The sequence below is a fragment of the Spathaspora passalidarum genome (genome assembly GCF_000223485.1).
Source record: "Spathaspora passalidarum NRRL Y-27907 unplaced genomic scaffold SPAPAscaffold_4, whole genome shotgun sequence".
Lineage (NCBI taxonomy): Eukaryota > Fungi > Ascomycota > Pichiomycetes > Serinales > Debaryomycetaceae > Spathaspora > Spathaspora passalidarum.
Genome location: NW_006767428.1, coordinates 860,129 through 882,655, shown reverse-complemented (window position 1 = coordinate 882,655; position 22,527 = coordinate 860,129). Strand labels below are relative to the sequence as shown.

At 37.8% G+C, this 22,527-nt stretch overlaps 9 protein-coding genes across 9 annotated transcripts; 5 read left to right on the top strand and 4 right to left on the bottom strand. All coding sequences in view use genetic code 12, as the record gives it.

Annotated features, from left to right (window-relative positions):
* Positions 1–87: 87 nt before the first annotated feature.
* SPAPADRAFT_153035 (uncharacterized protein) lies at positions 88–6,289 on the bottom strand (the record flags this gene model as incomplete). The annotated part of the gene is made up of 2 exons (XM_007375511.1): positions 88–1,345; positions 5,122–6,289. 2 exons carry the CDS (start codon positions 6,287–6,289, stop codon positions 687–689), a joined length of 1,827 nt encoding a protein of 608 aa, XP_007375573.1.
* A 957-nt stretch (positions 6,290–7,246) lies between these two features.
* On the bottom strand, positions 7,247–7,933 carry SPAPADRAFT_138485 (protein FMP52, mitochondrial; the record flags this gene model as incomplete). Its single annotated transcript, XM_007375510.1, has 1 exon — positions 7,247–7,933. The coding sequence occupies one exon, from the start codon at positions 7,931–7,933 to the stop codon at positions 7,247–7,249; it is 687 nt and encodes a 228-aa protein (XP_007375572.1).
* Positions 7,934–8,900: 967 nt separating this feature from the next.
* On the top strand, positions 8,901–9,998 carry SPAPADRAFT_153024 (transcription factor TFIIE subunit; the record flags this gene model as incomplete). The annotated part of the gene is made up of 1 exon (XM_007375509.1): positions 8,901–9,998. One exon carries the CDS (start codon positions 8,967–8,969, stop codon positions 9,831–9,833), a length of 867 nt encoding a protein of 288 aa, XP_007375571.1.
* Positions 9,999–10,134: 136 nt separating this feature from the next.
* NTF2 (Ran GTPase-binding protein) lies at positions 10,135–10,824 on the top strand (the record flags this gene model as incomplete). The annotated part of the gene is made up of 2 exons (XM_007375508.1): positions 10,135–10,165; positions 10,307–10,824. The coding sequence occupies 2 exons, from the start codon at positions 10,159–10,161 to the stop codon at positions 10,672–10,674; spliced, it is 375 nt and encodes a 124-aa protein (XP_007375570.1).
* A 51-nt stretch (positions 10,825–10,875) lies between these two features.
* SPAPADRAFT_50859 (uncharacterized protein) lies at positions 10,876–12,987 on the top strand (the record flags this gene model as incomplete). Its single annotated transcript, XM_007375507.1, has 1 exon — positions 10,876–12,987. The coding sequence occupies one exon, from the start codon at positions 10,876–10,878 to the stop codon at positions 12,985–12,987; it is 2,112 nt and encodes a 703-aa protein (XP_007375569.1).
* A 141-nt stretch (positions 12,988–13,128) lies between these two features.
* On the bottom strand, positions 13,129–13,584 carry SPAPADRAFT_50858 (U2-type spliceosomal complex subunit; the record flags this gene model as incomplete). The annotated part of the gene is made up of 1 exon (XM_007375506.1): positions 13,129–13,584. One exon carries the CDS (start codon positions 13,582–13,584, stop codon positions 13,129–13,131), a length of 456 nt encoding a protein of 151 aa, XP_007375568.1.
* A 624-nt stretch (positions 13,585–14,208) lies between these two features.
* Positions 14,209–17,188, top strand: MNN23 (Mnn23p; the record flags this gene model as incomplete). Its single annotated transcript, XM_007375504.1, has 1 exon — positions 14,209–17,188. One exon carries the CDS (start codon positions 14,276–14,278, stop codon positions 16,082–16,084), a length of 1,809 nt encoding a protein of 602 aa, XP_007375566.1.
* On the bottom strand, positions 16,154–17,164 carry SPAPADRAFT_139567 (SDR family oxidoreductase; the record flags this gene model as incomplete). The annotated part of the gene is made up of 1 exon (XM_007375505.1): positions 16,154–17,164. The coding sequence occupies one exon, from the start codon at positions 17,162–17,164 to the stop codon at positions 16,154–16,156; it is 1,011 nt and encodes a 336-aa protein (XP_007375567.1).
* A 2,001-nt stretch (positions 17,189–19,189) lies between the features above and the next one.
* Positions 19,190–22,480, top strand: ECM21 (Ecm21p; the record flags this gene model as incomplete). The annotated part of the gene is made up of 2 exons (XM_007375503.1): positions 19,190–20,435; positions 20,487–22,480. The coding sequence occupies 2 exons, from the start codon at positions 19,294–19,296 to the stop codon at positions 22,405–22,407; spliced, it is 3,063 nt and encodes a 1,020-aa protein (XP_007375565.1).
* Between the last annotated feature and the right edge of the window lie 47 nt (positions 22,481–22,527).

Sequence of the window (22,527 nt, the reverse complement as noted above, 5' to 3'; positions counted from 1 at the left end):
ATTTTATTTACTGTGGTTAACTCTTAACTAATCAAGCACGTAATTTATGTGTGCAAAGAAATTGGCCACATAATCAAAAAACTTTCACATGGACTGGTATTACGTGCCAGTAACCTCTCTTTTTCTATCAACGTCACCCTGCATAAATAAGATCTCCACATTTACACCCCCTCCTCTCCTCCTCCCCAGTGATATGCATTTTGTGGGGAAGGGGTGGCATTTGCTTTGTTTTTATTCTAAGTTTGACAGTTCTGAATAATTATCTTTTTCTTCTAGAATTCGCTTATAATTTCTAAGCACATTTGGGGCACCGCCGATACATTACGTCATTTATGTTTAGCCATATTATGACTGCATGACCGCATGATTATATAATGCATGGGAAATATCCCAAATGTGGGGATCCTCTTTTGCTTCGTTATCTAAAGATAGATGATCAACACTCCCGGAGTTTTTGAACTTTGCATTAGTCATTGGGTTGGAAGGACTAGATCTTTTTGTTTAAGGATTGAAGAAGGTGGTCTCAATGCCCACAAAATCAATTTTTAGTGGTATTAATTTATAAAGTTTTCTGTATAGATACCTACTTCAAAGTAATCAAATATAAAAGAATCTGTCATATCATAATTAAAGTATTTAAAAACACGAAAACAAAAGTAATAATCAAGTAAAGATTAAACTTTTAACTAAAAAATTAAAACAACCAAATTAACCACATTAGATAATAAAATAGCTAAACTTGATGTTGTTAAAAGTGAACCAACTCCAGCTTCCATTACTGTAACACTTCCACCTTTAACCAGTGATGTTGATGATTCTCTAACTGTTCCTCTTCCAGTAGTCTTGTCATCAGTTTTTCCACCTCCAATTGGATCGTGCTGGATGCCAGAAGTAGTGGTACCAGATCCCTTATCTGTTGCAATTACAGTAGTACTAGGCACTTCCAATATAACAGTTATAGTCACGTCAACATCAGGATTATATGGTAATGTAGAACTTCTAGTAGTCAGACCAGTCCAAGTCCTAGTCCTAGTTTCAGTGATTTTATCGGGATCATCTTCAGCAGGGGACCCGCTCTTTGCTGGAAAGTATTCGATAATAATAGCGGTCAATCCAGGTTCAGCAGTCAAAGTAGAATAAGAAACAGTATAACCATCATATGTTTTGGTTATTGTCATAGTAGGAACCGGAACTTCCACAATAATAGTCATTGTTTTGTCAACATCACTGTCAAAAGAAACTGTAGTAACATGGGTAGTTGAATCAGTCCAAGTTCTAGTTTCAGTAACAGTTGTAGGAGCTAAATCAGGAGGTACATCTGTCCGAGTGGTACTAGTGTTAGGTTCTTCTTCTTGGTGGTCGTCAGGTTTAGTTCTAGTGGAACTTTCTGTCTCTTCGCGGGAAGCTGTAGTTCCTCCTCCAGGAAGATCTGTCGGTTCTTCCTGAGGTGGGATGTTACTCAGTAATCTATCATCTTCTGTTTTTTGTTCAACTATAGATTGAGTAGATTCCTCATCTATGGTGGTTTCATCAACAGCATCAGTAACAGGTTCTTCTTCCTGTTTTGTATTAATTGCAGATTCCTCTTTGCTGAAGGATTCACTAGCTGTCTCTTCTTCCTCGCTTACTGATTCACTAGCTGTCTCTTCTTCCTTGCTTACTGATTCACTAGCTGTCTCTTCTTCTTTGCTGAAGGATTCACTGGTTGTCTCTTCTTCTTTGCTGAAGGATTCACTAGCTGTCTCTTCTTCCTTGCTTACTGATTCACTAGCTGTCTCTTCTTCCTTGCTTACTGATTCACTAGCTGTCTCTTCTTCCTTGCTTACTGATTCACTAGCTGTCTCTTCTTCCTTGCTGAAGGATTCACTAGTTGTCTCTTCTTCCTTGCTTACTGATTCACTAGTTGTCTCTTCTTCCTTGCTTACTGATTCACTGGTTGTCTCTTCTTCCTTGCTTACTGATTCACTAGTTGTCTCTTCTTCCTTGCTTACTGATTCACTGGTTGTCTCTTCTTCCTTGCTTACTGATTCACTAGCTGTCTCTTCTTCCTTGCTGAAGGATTCACTAGTTGTCTCTTCTTCTTCTTCTTCTTCTTCTTCTGGGTCATCAGGAAAGGCTCTCGAATATTCCACGTGCAGAGGATCAACCTGTCCACTGCAAATATAATCAATCACAAATCTGACTTCAGTTGAATCACTTGGAGGAAGATTTGCAGATATTAAAATAAAAGGATATTTTCCATAAGATAACGAGTTATATTCAAAGATATATTGTTCTCCATTACAAGTTCGCTCTCCAGAAGTACCTTCATAATAAACAGGATATCCCCAAGCATTCAACAAGTCAGTTATTCCTTCCCTTGCTGTTGAACAATCCAACCCACCACTATCAGCAGTAACATACATGCCTAAGCTTATCATCGAGTAACCATGTGCACAGTGATTATCTGAAAGTATTATATCTACCTTATCCAGTGAGTCTGACACCCGAAACTGTTGGTTGTGGCCACGGTCATCAGTGCTTCTAAATTCCACCTTGGTAACAAGAAGTTCATTATCTTCATAAATAGTAAAATCATTGATCCCCTCTCTAATCGAACCAGCACATGAGATATCTTTGGGATCTTCAGTAAATCCAGCATTAAATATAATTGGAACTCTCAAAGTATCTTCAACAATAGTATCCTGTTCTATCTCATCCAGCAAGGTACAGTGCACTAAAGATCTTCCAAAGTAAATACTTTCTAATAATAGATCACAAGTACCATAAATGATAGATTCACCAGTATCTGAATTAGTTGAAGTCAAACACAATTTACCGACCCCAGTATCAAACTTGTAAACACAAGGAATTTCTAGAGTAAAAATGTCTCCTGGACTCATAATGGAACCGTCAATTTTCCAACTTACTGATGCCCACCACGTAGGAGTAAATGGAGTATTTTTCCAGAATAAACTCTCTCCTTCCCACTCTAACGACTCCAATGATTTGAATAAATGAGTGGTTTGAGATAAAACAGTTACCAATGAAAATGCCAAAAAAACTAAAGATGATATCATTGTTGCTTGTTTAACTTCCATAACTTGTTTCTGCGAAAGGGCTTTCCATCACTTCAAATCTCTTCCCTTTTATAGTAAGTTTCTGGAAGTATTTTAAAAATGAAACATCCAAGAACTCGGCATATTAGATTTATGCTCAGTGCTCATTTGCAGCCACCACAAATCCGTGAATCAGAAATCGCCGAGTCAAAAATTTCTCAAGGCACATATTTCTTGCAGCACATATTTTATGTCCTTGCTTTAAACAAGTTTAATTTGGGGTGTGATTCTCTAAAACATCTTATGCTGTTTCACCCACAACCCATTTTATTTTGGTAGCTTGCAATATTTCTTTAACTCGTCAAAGAAGTAAACATGCCCACCATAGGTATGTTTACAAGCGTAGCTTAAAAATATGCTTTATTCATGATTAAGCTATAAACTAAACATCGCGTTAGGGTTCTTTATTCTGGTTGCTTTGTGAATTATTTTAAATTATAGTCGTGATATCTGTTACTTAAATTCAAAGTGGCATGATCTGATTGGACCAGTGGTGGTTATGGAACTGTATAATTTTAACGTTTTCTAAAAATAGACCACAACATTATACCCAATATTTATACCTTTTTTTTTAAAGTTTATCTTCTAGATTTGAAATAGTAAACAATCTTTAGGAATTTTGTATTAGAAAACCAATTCCATTGAGTTAACAACAGTAAACAACACTCGAAGGGGCTATAAATAGTTATGAGAAAATAAAACTTTCAACTACTTCGCGTCTGACATAACTGATCAAATGTAAACAATGGTTTTTGTGCTTAAACTACCCTCTGAACAATGTTTACGTTTACAGATGTTTTTTGTTTTCTTTTTTGTTGTTTTTTTACAAAGCACGAACAGTTCAATCAAATTGAATGATATCTATATAGATAGGCATCATAGTATAAAGATCCATAAAAAACACCTTTGCTCTATTTTTTGAAGAAGCACTCTGTATGTTTTTTTATACACATTGGTGTACGTATTCTTTTTAAGCCTGACATGGACAATTTTGGATTCTTGGCTCATAATACAAAATACCCTATTTCTTGTTTAAATCTACTTATGTATCGAAAGATTTATAGGAAATATTGGCATCAATAACAATATTTATTAACAGTACAAACATATATATTTCAAGCATGGTCATAAACATATTTATAAAGACTTTCACTTCATAGAGTTAACTAAAATACAAGAAAGTTGATCAAACAGGCAAGAAGAATAACCAAATAGGGGAAGCTAGAACTAGAAGCATTTCCCGATTCAATCTCTATACCCTTTTCAATTACAGCATCTCTAGTTGGATCCGTACTTGTAACAATATTCTCTGTATCACCCGAGAGGTGACCCTCAAAGGTACCTACAATTTTCCCAGATTTAGTACTATACATGGTCTTCAGCTCATCATATGTAGCAACCACGGTAGCAATTGGAATCTCAACAGCAACAGTTACATTGTCATCGATATCTGGATTGAATGGTAATGTAGTGACACGTGTAGTCAAGCCAGTCCATGTACCAGTTATAGTAACAGTAGTATGGCTTCGTATACTATTTCCAGCCAGATCAACATTATTTGACAGTTGTATCGGACGATATTCAATAACCGTAACAGTAGAACCGGGTCCATCAGAAATGGTAGTGTATGAGGTACTAGTTCCTCCATATGTACTGGCTATTGTAACAGTAGGAGTTGGAACTACTACTATCTCTGTAACTGTCTCATTAACTCCAGAATCATTGGATAACGTAATCAGCTGAGTACCTGAGCCAGTCCCTGTTCTAGTTTCAGTAACAGTTGCTGGTGAGTTACTGGTAGTGTACCTGTTCAGAGTTGTACTAGTTCCAGATTCTTCCCTTTCAGTGGATTCACCAGATGCTCTAGTCCAATCAGTTTCACCTTCAATGATCAGCAATTGACTCTCAAAAGTATGTTCACTTAGTGGTGCAGTCCATTCTGTTTCTTCATCTTGGTTGGAAGATTCAATTACCGTAGAAATCTCTTCGGAGGCATAATCAGGAACAAATTCAATTACCGTACCAGTTGATCCAGGTTCGGCAGTAATGGTAGTATAAGAAGTTGTCTTTCCGTCGTATGTTGACGTTTCAGTAACAGTAGGAACAGGGACTTGAACAATAATAGTCATGGTCCTATCAAGATTTGGATCAAAGGTGACTGTGCTTACTTGAGTTGACAGTCCAGTATATGTTTGGGTCACTAGATCAACCGCATCCACATCGGGACCAGGATCATCATTAGCATACGTACCTGAAATCAGGCTTGTCGTCCTATAAGCATCACCTCCCCCATCGCAGTTGTAAATGGTTGATAAAGTTATGAAATATGGCTGACGATTGGGAAGTTTCACCGATATATAAATAAAAGGAAAGCCCGGAGGTACACCTCTGCGAAAATCATAAGCAAAAAGCGTATTATCACAAATTGGAATTGGTTCTAAAAGCTTCTCAAAAGTAGTAGGAGCTCCCCAAGCATTCAATTCATTAGTTATTCCCACTCCCATTGAGTTGCAATCAAATCTGCCGCCAGGTGTTTCAAATTCCATGACTAGACCAAGAAGGCTGAGACCTTCACCACAGAGATCAAAGTTATCATGTACCAAGATTAATTCTGCTTTGTTCAATACTGATGATTCCCGAAACATTTGGGTCCTGCCTTGGCCAAATTCTGCCTCGGTTGAAATAATAGTATCTCCATCTGAGAAGGAAATCATATTAGTCCCTTTTTGAAACATAGAAGCACATACCAAGTCCACATTTGATCCTGCGAATCCAATATTAAATATAATTGGAACGTTCAAAGAACCGAATACGTGAGTCAGAGCTTGTACCTCTTCCAGCAAAATACATTGTAGCTCTGAAAATGAAACCACGACATCTCCTGAAATTAGATTACAAGCAGCATAGGTAATAGGATTACCAGTATCTGGATTTACTGTAACCAAATCTAGTTGATCTTCCAGAGTAGCAAACTTGAAAACACACGGCATGTGTAAGGTAAAAGTGTCTCCAGAGTTCATAATAGAACCATCTATTTCCCAACTTAATGATGCCCACCAAGTAGGATAAGCTGGCATAGGTTCCCCTTTTCCTTCCCACTCTAGAGAATCAAATGAAGTAAACACTCCAGTGATTTGTTTAGACAAAGTAATTGACAATGAAAAGGTTACAAGTATCAAATATGATATCATTTGTTTTGTTTTTGTTTCGTTAATTATCCAAGGGCATTTTCTTTCCGTGGAAAATCAATCCTCTTTTATAGATGGTAGAAACTTGGTTAAAATATGAAACAATTCGGTACTTAGTAGTTTTGATAATAAACCCGGGGCACGTTTGCACAGCAGATGTAATCATTGAATCAGACGTGATAGTGTCACAAATTCCTCATAACCAGCGCGTTCATTTTTGCTTAGCATATCTTTTACCTTCTTGTTTAAGAAGAAATTACACGAGACTGGATAATAAGATCTCATGTTGAAATGCTACAAGGTTAATTGCATTTCAATCAACTTAAATTTTTGTTCTGTTTTGTTTTGTCTCAAAGTAACATATATTTATGAAGCCGTAAAAAGGGATATTTGGGCATGTAATAAATGCATTCACCTCATGCTTAAAAACTGAAAACCATCATGCATTGTTGTTTAGGTTAGGAATATATAAGACACATGTCGCGTCATGTGTTTGTTATTTTTGTCTATTTCATTCAACCAAAACAAGCACCAGATATGTGTTGCTTCATTCTATATTTCGCGTTATTTGAGTATAGCCATAGTGGTTATGAGAACACACTTACCTCTTGGTATGTGCTATTAAATATAAATATTATAGTGCAGGTCCGATAGTTTCTCCTTTTAAAGTTTAGCTCCTACACCTTCAAAAGGTATTCTTTTTCGAATTTGTAATTAAGAAACTTCCTTCTGTTGAGTTCACAACAATTAAATTACGAAAGGGTGTTTATATTACCGCGAGTAAGCTGATGTTAAAATAGAAGTTTCAACTATTTCTTATTGTATATCACTAATCCAACCGAGATTACCTGGTGGTTGGGAATTTCTACACGAACAAACTCTTTGTTGAAAAAGTACAAGTATAAAAAAATTATATTTACAAAACATTCCACATTAATAAATACTGATATCAGCAGAAAATCACAACTTGCTAGCAAGCTTAACTAATTCACCAGCACTAACAATGGTGACCTTTTCAGTCAATTTACCCATCTTGGATTTTTCAGCAAAATCCACAGCTACTTTTGCAACATCAGCACCTTCAATTGGATGTAACACAGGAGCAAAAAATGTACCCTTAGTAGCTCTTCCAATAGTATTAACAGCTCCATTGGCCCATCCATGAGCACTTTCTCTCTCACCAAGTAATGCTCCAGGACGAAGAATCACAGTATGTTCAAATCCAAGTGCAATTACATCATCTTCCAACTTTCCCTTTGTTTGAGGATAAAGGAACCAAGATTTGGCATTGGCACCAATAGAACTAACCAACACTGCGGTTTTAACTCCATTTTCTTTAGCTGCTTTGAAATTTTCGTAATTGATTCCGTAATCGATTTTTCTAAAATTCTCAGCTGAGCCTGCTTTGGCTCTTGTAGAACCTAATGCCGAAATGAAAGCATCAATTGGTGTGGATTTGGATTCATTAGCAATAACTTCTGGCCACTTGGAAGTGTCTGGTTCCTCAATGACAGATATTTTGGAACCTTCTAATTTGGAATGGCGTCTGATTAATGGAATTACTTTTTCAAAAACTGAGGACTTCTCACCGTATTTAACAACTTCTGCACCAACGAGTCCAGTAGCACCTAATATAAATAGACTCATTTTTAGTATTTAATATTAATTTAAAGTAAAAGAAAGATGGCAATTAATTAAACTTGATAATTGTGGTGGCAATAGGGAGTATTTATGTACAATGAAACAAAAAAAAAATAATAAAATACGGAGTTAAATTCGCACAGTTGAAGAAAACCGGGAAGATTCCCTAATCAAAGTAAAAATTGGTAGAAGTTGAATAGTACAACTGTCACTTACGCCAGCAATGTTTAATCGGAAGTGTGATATGATTCTTTGAGAGAATTCTAAAATCGATGCTGTACTCCGCAAACGAAGTTATAACAAAGTGGAAGGATATATGTTGTACCTTTGGATTCCATGAACAAAAACTGTCAAAAAACATCCCAAAAATTGAGGACAGTACATAGAGTTAGGTATATATCAGGATTAAACACTAATATAGACTCAATTTAGTTCTAAAGATATGTCCTGGGTGTTTTGTTGTTTGTTTTTTTTTGAATATCGAAAGGTTTAGATTTAGCTTGCCTTTGAAACATATTCACTAAATGCCAACTAAATCAACTACTAACTACAAAAATATTGAATGTACCAGACATCAGGTCATCACCATTTCATGGATCAGCCTGACCTAGTGGAACTAGCGGCGACCTCTAATAGCGATGGTTTTAAAGCTGGAAGCGTTTCCAGTACACTTGCGTGTCTGAAACTCACTTGGGGTTAATCTGGAAAGTTTAACCCGATATCTCATATCTGATTAGCTCCTAAATGTTAACGCTAACGGCTTATTGATACAAGAATCAGTTAAGAAATCCCGTGAAGAAGAAAGGAAATACAAATGAATAAATTTTGCACATTGAAAATTTTTTATTGTATTGAGTATTGCGATTTCCGGGTAACCACGCAACACTTAAAACAAATCGGGGCTGGGAAATTTTTAGTATGAATGATATTTTTCTGGTGCCTTCCAAATGAAACATGAAAACACTTCTTCTTTCTCTGTGTTCTTTATTGTTTATACACCAAGGGCCAAACGACATATTGCACATCATCATCGAAATATATGTCAGACTTATCGGCGCAACTTTCTGCATTCAAGAACAAGATCAAGAGTGGACCTTCGGTAACGGCTGCTCGTAAGCCAGTTCTTAACAAGGTACCTTCCCCCATATCGAGTCCTGTTAAGAAAAATGGCGATACATCAAACGGAGTAGTCAAACGAAGTGGTGCCAGCTCATCTGATTCTATGACAGAAGTTTTAAAACGGCAAAAGTTATCTTCAAATTCCATTGGAGAAATGTCAGGTTCACATTTATCCACTCAGTTACATTTAGCTGTGGAATTCATTAAAGAGCATGATGCTCCTGTTCCAGTATCTAAATTGCAAAACTATTTGTCGTTTGATATAACCCACACCTTATTGCCATTACTTCGGGAGATTGATAGAGTAAAATATGACGCTAATAATGGCACTTTAGAGTACGTATCATTACATAATATTAGAAGCGCAGATGACTTGTTAGAATTCCTAAGACGACAGACCACGTTTAAAGGAACCTCAGTAAAGGAGTTGAAGGATGGTTGGGCTGGGTGCTTGACTGCCATCAATGAATTAGAGGCGGAAAACAAGATTTTGGTTTTACGGAATAAAAAGGAAAATGCCCCTAGATTAGTATGGGCCAATGCAGGCGGGGAATTGGGTACAATCGAGAACGAGTTTAAAGATATGTGGGTTAAGGTTAAACTTCCTGAGCCCGATGCTTTATACCAGGCTTTATTAGATCAAGGATTAAAACCAACAGGTGCTGATCCTAATTTGATCAAGAAGAAGCCACAACAGCAAGAAAAGAAGCAGAAGAAGGCAAGAAGAGGAAGAATTACAAATGTTCATATGAAGGGAATCTTGAAGGATTACTCTCAGTTAGTGTAGACACGTTTGCAATTCTCAGATTGCTAAAGATATATTTTTATATATTTTCAAATGAGGGAACTTCTTAGTTGAAGTATACCTTGTTTGAGACGGAGGAGAGGTGATTTCTATTCATATAAACTAACACAGGTATATACAAGATAATACAATAATGAGGAACTGATTATGTGTATAAGACATATTAGTCTGAGATGTGCGCGTCGTTCAGTATATTTCAGCACCTGCGATTTTTTTTCCCCTTCTTAGAACGCAATAGAACCAGCTCCTTCGATTTAACGATATCAACGTGGAAGATCATCATCCAAGCAATTAAAACAAGTACATAATGTCTGGTATGTAAAAGATGATGAATAATAAGAACGCTCAATAAGCTGTATTGATAGGGGTAGGGAAACTTTTCACTGCACATCTTACGTGAGCTTGCGTTAGCACATCTGATGTTTGGCAACAAAGTACTAACACTCACATTTCAGTCGACTTCAACACTGTTGCCACTGAATTCTGTAACTTCTACTATCAACAATTCGATTCTGATAGAACTCAATTGGGTAACTTGTACAGAAATGAATCCATGTTAACTTTTGAAACCTCCCAATTACAAGGTGCTAAGGACATTGTTGAAAAATTAGCTTCCTTACCATTCCAAAAGGTTAGTCACAGAATTTCTACCTTGGATGCTCAACCAGCTTCTCCAAATGGTGATATTTTAGTTATGGTTACTGGTGAGCTTTTGATTGACGAAGAACAAAATGCTCAACGTTACTCTCAAGTATTCCACTTGATCCCAGAAGGTAACTCCTACTATGTGTTTAATGATATTTTTAGATTGAACTACTCTTAGATCTGTGTTCTAACTTAATATATATATCACATTTAATATAAACTAGTTCCTCTGTGTGTGGTAAAAGCATGTGCCTTACGGTTGCTTGGAGATCTCACTCCCTTTCTCCCCCCTGGCCAACCGAAAAATTGACAATGAATTTACTACACGAAGTCGTTTTAAAGGTAAACAATCCAGCGAACGTAAACCAATATATTCAACATGCTGGAATTAAAGTCAGATTCACCAGTTCCGACTGAAAAAGACACAATTGAAACCGATAATGATTCAATCACGAAGGTAGATACACATGAACCACTAGTCCCACCACGGCCCCCTAAGACCAGGCCACCCAAGAAGGAAGCTTCAGCCGACATTCCATCCCCAATTGAACCCGATCAAAGTGATAAACCAATCCCACTGATTCCTGAACGTCCAAAATCAACTAGTGTCAGAGTTGCTACTCCTGAACCTGGCACTATTCCAATTATCCCTAAACGCCCAGAGAGCAAAACTGGCGCGTCTAGCTCTCCTATTCCAGTTATTCCTGCTCGTCCAGAAGGGAAGAGTAGTGTTTCTTCGTCTCCAGTTCCAACTATTCCTTCATCTCGTCCAGTAAAGCAAGTTGTTATGGCACCTGAAAAGAAAGAAGAGGTTAACGAAAATGACGGCTCCACGACTCCCAATAAGATTCCTGAACATCATGATGTCACTGACCATTTACATTCAACATTGAACACAAGTGATGCAATTGACTTTGATGGAGATACAACTCCTGGTAATTCCAATACTAAAATCACATTTAAGGATGAAGTTGATGACGAAGCCCAATTAAGATCGGATACTTCTAGTTTTGACGATGATGTTGAAACTGTCAAGGATAAAGATGTTGATAATACCGAAGTAGTTGGTGAAACCGACGAAGAAGATACAAGGGAACAAGAAGTGTTTCAACAGGACGAAGAACCAGTTGAGAAACCAGAGGTTGACTCTGAAGACGAGACTGAACCTATTCAAGAAGAACAAAAAGAGGAACCAGCAGTTGAGGAACCTAAAGAAGCAATTGAAGTTGACAAAAAGGAGGAAGTTACTCAAGTAGAAAAGGCAGAAGGCCAAGACAAGCTGAAGGAGGTTGTCGAAGAACAAGTCAAGGAAGAATCCAAGACTGTGGAGGAAACTGAAAAGCATGTGGAAGAAGTCAAAGAAGATATCGACCCAAAGCAAAGCGAGATTACAGCAACAGTTAAAGAACCAATTGCAGAAGTGAAAGAGACACAAGAACAAAAACCAGTTACTCCCACAATTCCTTCTCGTCCACCTAAGAAATCACCAGAATTGGCCAAAGTCGCTTTGAACGAGCCTAAACCGTCCATACCACCACGTCCATCCAAGAATATAGAAAGCCCTAAACCTCAAAAGGCACCTCCTCCAAAGCCCAAGAAGTTATCTTCAAGAATTGCAGCCTTCCAACAACAATTATTTGAACAATCTTCCAATGATGCTAGCAATGCACCACCTCCTATTGCAAGAAAACTCACTTCTGAAAAGACTGGCTTTATGTCCGGGGTTGGAATTCCATTACCTGGTATGTTTAATCCTTTGCAGTTAAAGAAACAACAAGAGGCAGCTAACGAACAAGAAGAAGAAGAAGAAGAAGATTCAAGTGCTGTTGAACGTAAAGTGGAACCTGTTGCTTCTGCTAGAAGAGCAAAGGGACCTCGCGGAAAGAGATTGCCTAAGGCATTACTGGAACCTGTGAATATTGAAACTGAAAGTAGATTCAAATTGGAAACAGGTGAACTCTTTTCACTTCTGTTTACCAAGAAAGAGGAACCAAAGGAAGAAGTGAATGAGGAAGATAAAGACCGGCTTGAAGAGGAGAAGGATGTGGTAGCTGATGAAGATATTGCTGTTGAAGAATCATCTAAAGGGAATGATAATGATATCAATGACGTAGCTGGAAAGCCAGATTTAGTCGATGAAGAAATTGACAAGGAAGATAGCACTTCATTCAGTGAAATTGAGAAAGAAAACGAAATTGAACCCGTAATTGAAAAGGAAGAAAAAGAATCTGATTCTACTGAATATTCCAAGGAAAATAACCAGGTTGTGGATCATGATAATGTAGAAATAGACGAAGAACCAGAATTACATGATACTGCTGAAGATCTGAAGACTTCTGATAAAGAGCAAGAACAGGAATCTAGTGTAGAAGAAGAAGAAGTCATATCAAAAAGAGTTTATCTGGAAGGAGAGGTTGTCAACGCAGAATCTGGTAAAGTCGGTGAATCCAGTAAGGAGATTGACGAAGAAGATGAATTAAAGTTCAATTAGGTTTCAAGTGTGCATGGCTTATGGAGCAATTGGTTCCCCCTCCCGCCTCACGGTAGTGGGCAGGGGGTAAATAGAAGCTACATAAAATTGAATTATGAATTCGAAAATTATTCATTTGTTGCTACATGTAGATATTTTTTATCACTTGGTTTCATCCCTGACCCGTGGTCTATCCTTGGGATATCTCGGTATATACTCCGTAGATTCCCTTTTATCTTTGTTTATACTCTTATCTTCAAATTTTCCGATTTCTGATTCCTTGGCAGAATCATTCGTTAGCTTTTCTCGCAATGCTTCTACTCTTTTATCAATTTCATCTTCATCCATATCTTCGTCTTCTAGTTTATCTCTCAATTCACTGCATTTCACTTCGATACTTCGTAAATCGTCATGCCTGAGAATTTCCTGTTTTGCTTGCTGACGATTTATCTGCTCGATGATCAATTTCCCCTTTGATTCTTGCTTTGTTTTGTTTAATTGGCTTTGGCGGGATTCATAATATCCCAGGCGTTTCTTATTGCTGGCCAAATTCTTTTGCACATACCCTGAAGTGCCTGACCCTCGTGCTGTCGGTAAGCCTATTCCATTGTATGACATGATGTGTAAAGTGTGTGATGTAATCCCTGCGGCAACGTAAAAGGCTTGGTAACCCTTTGTTTCTAAATATTTTCTACGAGTATCCACAGAAACAGGTATACCACCTGGTGTGGTTTCTTTAAGATATGGCAGAAAATAATTTTGGTTAGAGAAGAGATTACAAGATTAGAAAAGACAACACAAAAGAAACAACACAAAAAAAAATTTTTCGAAGTCCAGAACAATAACGTTTCATACACAATGGCTTGTTTCATGGTACAATGCTGGGAGGAGAGTGTCAGATCATTATAAGTGATCCTTTAATTTAACTAATACGGGATAAAACACGCGTTTACAAATTTGTGTCAAACGCATACGCCCCGTTTTCTGATAGATTTTTTAAGGTACTTTATTAATTAAAATTTTTTTACAACCACCCATGCATTTCCGCTGTTTTCATTGTCTTTGGGTCAACCTTCCTGTATAGTGGGATACCTGGTGCTAGTTTTTGTTGATTCCTTAATCTCATTCCCAACTATTTTAAATGCCGGCTTGAGCCTCTTTTCACTTTGTGCTATTAATTTACTGGATCTAAACCTGAAATAGATTCATTATAAAGGATCGAATTTTTTTCCATCACACTTTGTTCGATTCTTCTTTTACTCGCCATACGTCAGAAGAGATCACAAGATACAAGCTGTCTAAGCATAGCATGTCCAAAGCATCACTACAAAGAATGCCAAGAAGTATATCACGACTTGTCATTATACTAATCTTTATTGCATTTTTCATTTTTTACCCTTCATATAATGTCACCAGCACATCCCAATCTCCGGCCAGTTGGAGTTTAGTCAACGATGACACGGCAGAAAAGGAACAATTGCAGCAAGAAATGCAACTACTGAAACTTTTGCAAGATGAGGTTGATGTTGAAATGGAGCAAATTTCAACAAACGTCAATGAAGAAGACGACGAAGCTTCAGAAATAACCTCGTCTGCTCATGCGTTTTGGAAAAGAATATTCAATATCTTTGATCAGAATAAGATTGTGATCTCGGGTGATATAAGTCAAGCTATTGTATACACCGAAAAGGATCGCCAGAAGCAAGGTGCTGCCACTAGAGAGGCCTTGCTTTCTCGTGCTAGCATACACCTTGCGGTAATGGAGGAGCTTATTGAGAAACATAGTAGTATATCCAAACAATTGCCTTCAAAAATTGCCCAATCTACATACAAGAAGAATTCCAAGGGTGTTGTTCTTATTGGGGGCACCAAGTTTTCCTGGCTTTCATACTTGGCTATAGTTGCCCTTCGAGAAACTGGATCAAAACTTCCGGTCGAATTAATCATGCCCACCAAAAATGATTTCGAGCGAGAAACTGAATTGTGTACTAAATTGTTACCTCCTTTACAAGCAACTTGTGTGGTTGTTCCTGATGTCTTGGGTAAAGCAGTTATGAAGGAACATGCTTTTTCCAAATATCAATTCAAAGCCCTCGCATTAATGGTTTCCTCGTTTGAACACATACTTATGTTGGATTCCGATAATATAATTGTATCCAATCCAGATCCAATCTTTGAAAGCAAATTGTATCAATATTATGGTATGATTACCTGGCCTGATTACTGGAAACGAACCATTTCTCCTAAATTTTATGAAATTGCTGAACTTGAAGTTAATCAACAAAAAAGAGTTAGATATGGAAGATTCCCCTTGTACACTCCTCCTAACGTAAAATCCAACTTGATGAATGCTGAAGAAGAGCAAGTTCCTTATCATGACTTGGAAGGAGCCATTGCTGATTTATCCACCGAATCGGGACAATTGATTATTAACAAGAGAAACCACGGAAAAACATTACTTCTTGCGCTTTTCTATAATATTTACGGTCCTGATTTGTTTTATAAACTATTCGCCTTGGGTGAACAAGGGGAAGGTGATAAAGACACGTTTGTCGCTGCTGCTTTAGTCTCGGGACAACCATATTATCAATTGAAGTCATTCATCAAAACTTTTGGGTACCTTGATGATGATAACAATTTCCAAGGTGTAGCGATGGGTCAAAAGAATCCAATTGTTGATTATCAATTATTCCAAGATCTAATTGTCAAGCCATTTTCTGAGGATGAAATCCGAGATTTATCCATCCAGGATCAAATCGCCAGGCTTGAAAAACTCGAAAACGAACAGTTTCATAACAATAACGACAATCCATTATTTACTATCCACTGTAATTATCCAAAGCTTGATCCATTGCAGTATATGGAACGTGATGATCTATATGATAAATCCAATAAGAAGCTTAAACATAGGCTATATGGTGGGTTAACATATCAAAAATACATCACGAATAAAGACGGGAATAGAGTAATGGCTACAGTTGATTTTGAATATGAACAATGGACACATATGCAAGATATCTTGTGTATTCAAAAACTTGATTTTGTTCATTTCAAAGACGCCAACATGGAAGAGTTGTGTGAATTGATCAAGAATCAAGTTGAAGTGTTGGCATTGTAAGGCTTGGGCTCTTTTTTTTATAGAGATATAATATTATAACAAGCAGTCATTCTATTATAACAATACACTCTACTTTGTATCTAAAACTTGTTGAACTGAATCAACAACTGAATCTTCAAGAGAGATAAAGTCAAATCCAACAAGGGCTTTAGTTCTTGAATTGTCATACTTGTGAGAACCCTTGAGTTGTTCTTCACTCTTCTTCAAGTCACCTCTTGGAATAGGCAACTCGGGGAAATGTCTGTTGATATAATAAGCAATCTGTTCATTACTAGCAAGACTGGTAATCATCAATAATCTCTTATTAATAGCTTCATCCTTTTCAAAAGCAATAAGGTGTGCCCGAGCGACATCTCTAACATCAACGAATCTACCAGCAAACACTGGGATATTATCGGTAGGTTTTAACTTCAAAACCTTGTTGACAACCTCAGCCGACAAGTTTAATTGGTTCTTATCCTTGATGGCATAAGCCTGAGGACCAAAGACGAACAGGGGATTAACGAATGAGATAGCAAACTTTGGCTTCTCATTCTCTACGAATTCAACCGCGGCCAATTCAGCAAACTTCTTCGATCCATAGTATCCATTCCTAGCATTGAGTAAACTTTCTTTGTATTTGATTGGATTCCAACTATCTTCATCATAAACCTTATCCTTTTCGAAATATTCATCAAACCCAAAAACAGCACCCAAGGAAGAAGTGATGACAACTCGACCAACTTGAGGAGCATAGGTTTTGATTGCGGTAAGGGCATTCTTGGTTCCTTGGATGGCAGGGAGGATGATATCCCGTTCGATATCATCAGCTTGGAATGTCACTGGGGAGGCAGTATGAATAAATACAGTAACATCGGGGTGTTTCTTGAGTGCGTCGTCGAATGCACCTGGTGCACTGATATCACTAACTACTTCATAGGAAAACTTGTTCGATTGGGTTAATTCTTTAAGGTACTCTCCCTTGTTGGCAGACCTAACTGATCCAACGACAGTATGTCCCTGTTCAAGAAGTTGCTTAACTATGTGTTGAGCAATATATCCGTTAGCACCGGAAACGAAAATAGTAGTTGTGGAAGTCATTTAATTAATTGATTAATGATAATTACAAAAAAAAAGAGGAAAACATGTTTGAAAAGGAGAGTATCATCTATTTATATCCCTTCAATGTACTTGTTCAGAAATAGCGAAGCTAAATTGTTGCGGCATCAAGTACAATTATAGCACGGAGATAGTCCGAAGAGTGCCAATCTCCATTGTTATAATGACAAATAACAGTTGTATAAGCCTATCGGACTTTATTAAAACGGCTATGTCCGCGACCAAAAAATTGGTAGCATTTGGTTGCTTTTTTATCTGACTAATTATGGTGGCTTATATCAAAAATGTTTTGATTAGTAACAACCCCTATGACGTTAGAGCCTCATGTGTGGCAGGATATGATAAGGATAGGATTTGTCATCTTATCTTTACAGGCATAGTAAAGCGGGGTTTGTTTGAAGGAGATTATGGTGGATAACTTGTTTAATCTGTTGAATCGAATAGAGATATGCTAAATTGTTTTAGTAAGCAAATTATAAAGCAGGTTGGATTACTGAACTTGCAGAGTTGGTGCTTCCAACTAGTTTATCCGGATCTACGGAAATTCTGTTGTTATTAAGGCGTACGGAAGCAAGTTTTGGTCAGGACCATAAATGCCATGTCGACTTGCCAATTAAAATTAGCTAGATTTGATATTCAGAAGGGGGGAGGTAGACTAGCTCTGGTATTTCAATGTTTGCTCTTGTTTTACTCTAATCTTGTGGGGTTGGTTTGTGTCATTTTTCGCAGCCATGACGAATATGTTTCTCATAGTTCTTTGTTGCAAACGAAGATACCGTATTAGGAAATAAGCTATATACTTGCTCAAACAGAAGATCAGAGGTATATGTAAGAGTCAGAATGCAGTGTTCTTTGCTGGTTACTGGGACCAAACTGAAACACAAATCAAAACCTAAAAGCATGGTTGTTCCTGAAGATACGGATGGCAATGTTGGCTCATAACCTTATTCATACAACAACCATAATTCACGAGCACGGCTATGTCGCCTTTTGGTCTTCGTTACCAGTTACCTAACACGAGGTCATTAAAGATTTGAAACTAGATAAAATTCCAGCCAAGAAAAAAAAAAAAACCAGTTGGTGGTGCATGTATTCACTATCTTTTTCCCCACGATTGCCGTTGTTCCCCATGGGTAATATAACAAACAAAAAAGAAAAAAAGTTTAATTGGGAATTTAGCCTATGGTGCAGATAAACCTGACAGTATCCCACCCATGGGTCATCATCGGAGGGATGCACTGGGTATGGCGGATGAATTATGAAATTTGGTGATCATTTAGTGCCGTGTCAGATGAGCGATTTAATAATTTATCCGTTGTGATGATCGTATAAAATAAGACGGGGAGAAGGTACCACAATAGGAAACAACGGCATGAAATGAAAACACACCGTGTAATTTTGACGTACTTAGGCTCATTTAAAGTAGCTCCCAGAAAATAAATCTCCAGTTGCTAATTGGTGCCTACTTGTAACCAGGCTATGTACCAGGTGTTTTACTAAGAAAATTGATGATTTTTTGGAGAAATGTAAAAAAATATCCAACTTAGACAACGAAAAAGAAAAAAAAAAAATAACATGACTTAAAAAGAAATAGTGAGTAATCTAAAAAACCTTACTTCGCAAGCACAGACCGGAAAAAAAAAGAACAAAACAAAAAAAGAAAGGTTAAAAAAAAGGGTATCCTGGTATAACCAGGGAAATTATCAAGACATTTAAGTTCAGTTCCGGAATTAGATGATTAACTTTTGCAAACAAGGATAAATTTAAACCTCTGTGAGCTGTGAAATTGCAATGGACACTTTTCGATTGTTCCAATAATTTTTAACCACCGCATAAGGTCTATGCATGATATCATTAGGTTAAATTATTAATTAATCTAATAAAAATTAAATAATAATTCTCACACCAAAACGGGTCCAGATTTTTTAAATTACTCGACATTTTTTATTTTGCTTATAATAATACAGAAAAAAGTCGGGCTTTTTTTTTTACACACACGCAAATCGTATATCATACAATCCCCACCTTAGCCCCCACACTTAACACAACCAACGTCCTATTAACACGTACTTCCTTTTCAGTTTTAGACAACATTTATTTCGTGACTTTCCATGTTTAAAATCCCCTTGGGAACGTCTGCATTTTCTGATACAAACAACGCTGTCACCAGCAATAATAATACTTTACAACCCACGTTCGTCCAAACTATGCATCCTAGGAGTTTTAGTTTTGATAGAATAAAAAGTAAAGTAACAGGGAGGCATGACGCCACCCTGGAAACCAACACCAATAGCAACAGACGCAACAGCATGGCCACGGTTCTGCACCAACCGCAGCAGCAGCAGCAGCAGCAGCAACAAAACCAGCATCTTGCATCTCAACCAAGTCCCACGAGACGAGCACAATCAATATCGTTCATGCCACCACCGACAAGATCACGCTCCCGATCCATATCGAAAACAAACCAGCCTACGCTTCACTTGAACCCGTTCAAATCAACCACTAAAGAACTCGTAAAACAAGAAACAGCCCAGATAATCCTGAAGAAACTTGTCAATATGTTGCTGGATTTAGGATTACAGTACCCGATCCCATTAAGGACAACCACCCTGGGATCCCCTTCTAAATCCATCAAGATTTACGTGGCCAACACTAATGACTGTTTGTACTTACCTCCAGCTAGTTCCACCAGTTTCACCTACGAAGATGTTGAAAACGGTGGTGCTGTCCCTATACTTGAAGACGACGACGACGACGACGACGACGACAACGTATTTGGATCGAGAGCATCAGTTGACTCCCCCGTGTTGGGCACATCCGAGCCGGAACAGCAGCCTACTTTGCATTCAAAAATGAAATCGTTCAAACTGCCAAACTATTTGTGTTCGAAAATCGATTCCGAACATCCTATACCTCACACATTTGCCGTGGTTATCGAACTCACCAAGGAATCCACCACAATTAAAGATGTCACTTTTGAGTTTCAATCACTCACACAGATCCTTTGGCCTAATGGTGATCTATACAATAAGGCATTTGCCAAGGAAAGTTTTAAAATCGGGTCCTTGCAATGGAAAACAAGTTTGTCCGAAGCAGACTACTATATCAACAATTTAAATTCCAACGAAGTTAAACTGAAAAATATCACGCCGGAAGATTTAGCTAAACGAACCCGAGAATACCACTTGGTGGACATTCGCGAATTAGACTCGGCTGGGTTGAAGGAGTATAATGAACGTGCCTCAAGTTCTTCGTCATTCTTAGACCTTCTGGAAACTACTTCAAACACTGGCAATTCATCAAGCCATGGTGATTCATATAAAGCTGGTCTTTATGTGTTTCTCTTACCTATTCTCCTACCAGAACATATTCCAGCTTCGATCATCTCAATCAATGGTACCCTCGCTCATACACTTTCTGTGAATTTCAACAAGATTAGCGAGCGACTCAATCGGAAAATTAAGGTTAATGCGTCATACAACTTACCTATGGTTCGTACTCCGCCAAACTTTGCTAATTCAATCGCAGACAAGCCAATTTATGTCAATAGAGTATGGAATGATGCTGTTCATTACATTATAACATTCCCGAAAAAGTATGTCTCATTAGGTAATGAACATGTAATCAATGTGAAATTAGTCCCGTTAGTTAAAGATGTCATTATCAAGCGAATCAAGTTTAATGTATTGGAGAGAATCACTTATTTGTCTCGCGATTTACGTCGTGAGTATGATTATGATAGTGAGAATCCATTTTTGGCCCATGCACCCTCAGATAAGGTGCGTGAACGAGTTATTTCATTGTGCGAATTAAGAACAAAGAACAAGAGTTCATCGAATGGGTTTACTGATCCGTTCAAAGAAGAAGTAATTAAATGTCCTGATAATAATTTGTTATATACTTGTTATGAGCCAGAAGACAAAATTGGAGAGTCTCCACCTGCTTCACCAGGAAAGCACAGAAAACACCTGCATGTAACTACTCAGAGAGCTATGATTGCATCTCCATTAGATATTAATATCGCCCTTCCTTTCTTGACTTCAAGAACAGATAAGTTAATGATGACTGCTTCTTCGCAGGATGACGAACCTGATAAACCAAGATCAAGACGAGCATCGCTTATAATGGACGGGTTTGAATCAACCAAGGAATCATCGGTGATTGGTACTTTAGAAACCAATTTAATCAACCACGATGAAGTTGGACCTCATGAATTGATCAAACCAAGTTCTTCAACCTATGTTTCTGACGATTTATCTGTTAAGCATCGACCACCAGAAAACATCCAAAAGGGATTCACTATTCTTTCACGGGCACTTTATCCTGATTCCAATTACCGTCATATTCAAATAAACCACAGGCTACAAGTTTGTTTTAGAATATCCAAACCTGATCCTAAGGATAATTATAAAATGCACCATTATGAAGTCGTCGTGGATACTCCATTGATCTTGTTGAGTTCAAAGTGTAATGATGGATCAATGCAATTGCCAAAGTATGACGAGATAGATATAGCTGACATTGTTGCTGAACCAGCCAGTCCCAAGATATCTTTCCGCACGCCAAATTATCAACATAACGGAGTTACAATCAAGCAATGGGATCAAGATGTTACACATGAAGAGTATTTGCCCACGTTTGAAGAGGCGGTGAAGCAACCACTGGGATCAAGCACCACACCAAGTCCCAGCCCTGTGGTTAGATCTATGTCTATCGAGGAAGATCCATTGAGTAGAATACCCTCGATTTCTTTGCCTCCTGGCGTGAACAGTGATCCTCCGGCATATGAACCGCCCAGTGATAAACTCATTGATGAAGTTGTGAGTTCCTCGAGCGAGGGGGATGGCATGCCTGGTCCTTCGCGAATGAAGGCAAGTTTATCGAATTCGTTTGCCAAGAAGATCGAGCTTGAGGATGATGGTAGTATTGATTCTAACTTGTCATCGCATTCTTCTGATGGTTCGTCGTTCATTGTCGGCACGTCGGAGTCCTCAGTGCAGGACACTCCTGATTTATCGGCGAGTTTATCCGCACCACCAGCGATAAATGTCAGCTCACCTGAGGAAGGTAATGAAGAGGAAGAAGAAGAAGAAGAAGAGCTGCTGGTTGTTTACTTAAACGAGAACAATGCGAGTAAGGTGATGAACAAAGCCATCAGTGAGTTTGCCATTGATGATGACGACGAGAGACGTGATGAAATAATTACTAGTGTTGACAACAGCTAGCTAACGATGTCATGACGATTTTATAGAAAACAACAAGAGTATTTAGATTTTAATGTATAATGTTTCATATCAATGTTTCATGCTCATATTAGCATGTGTTGCTCGTATAGTTTAGCAGCA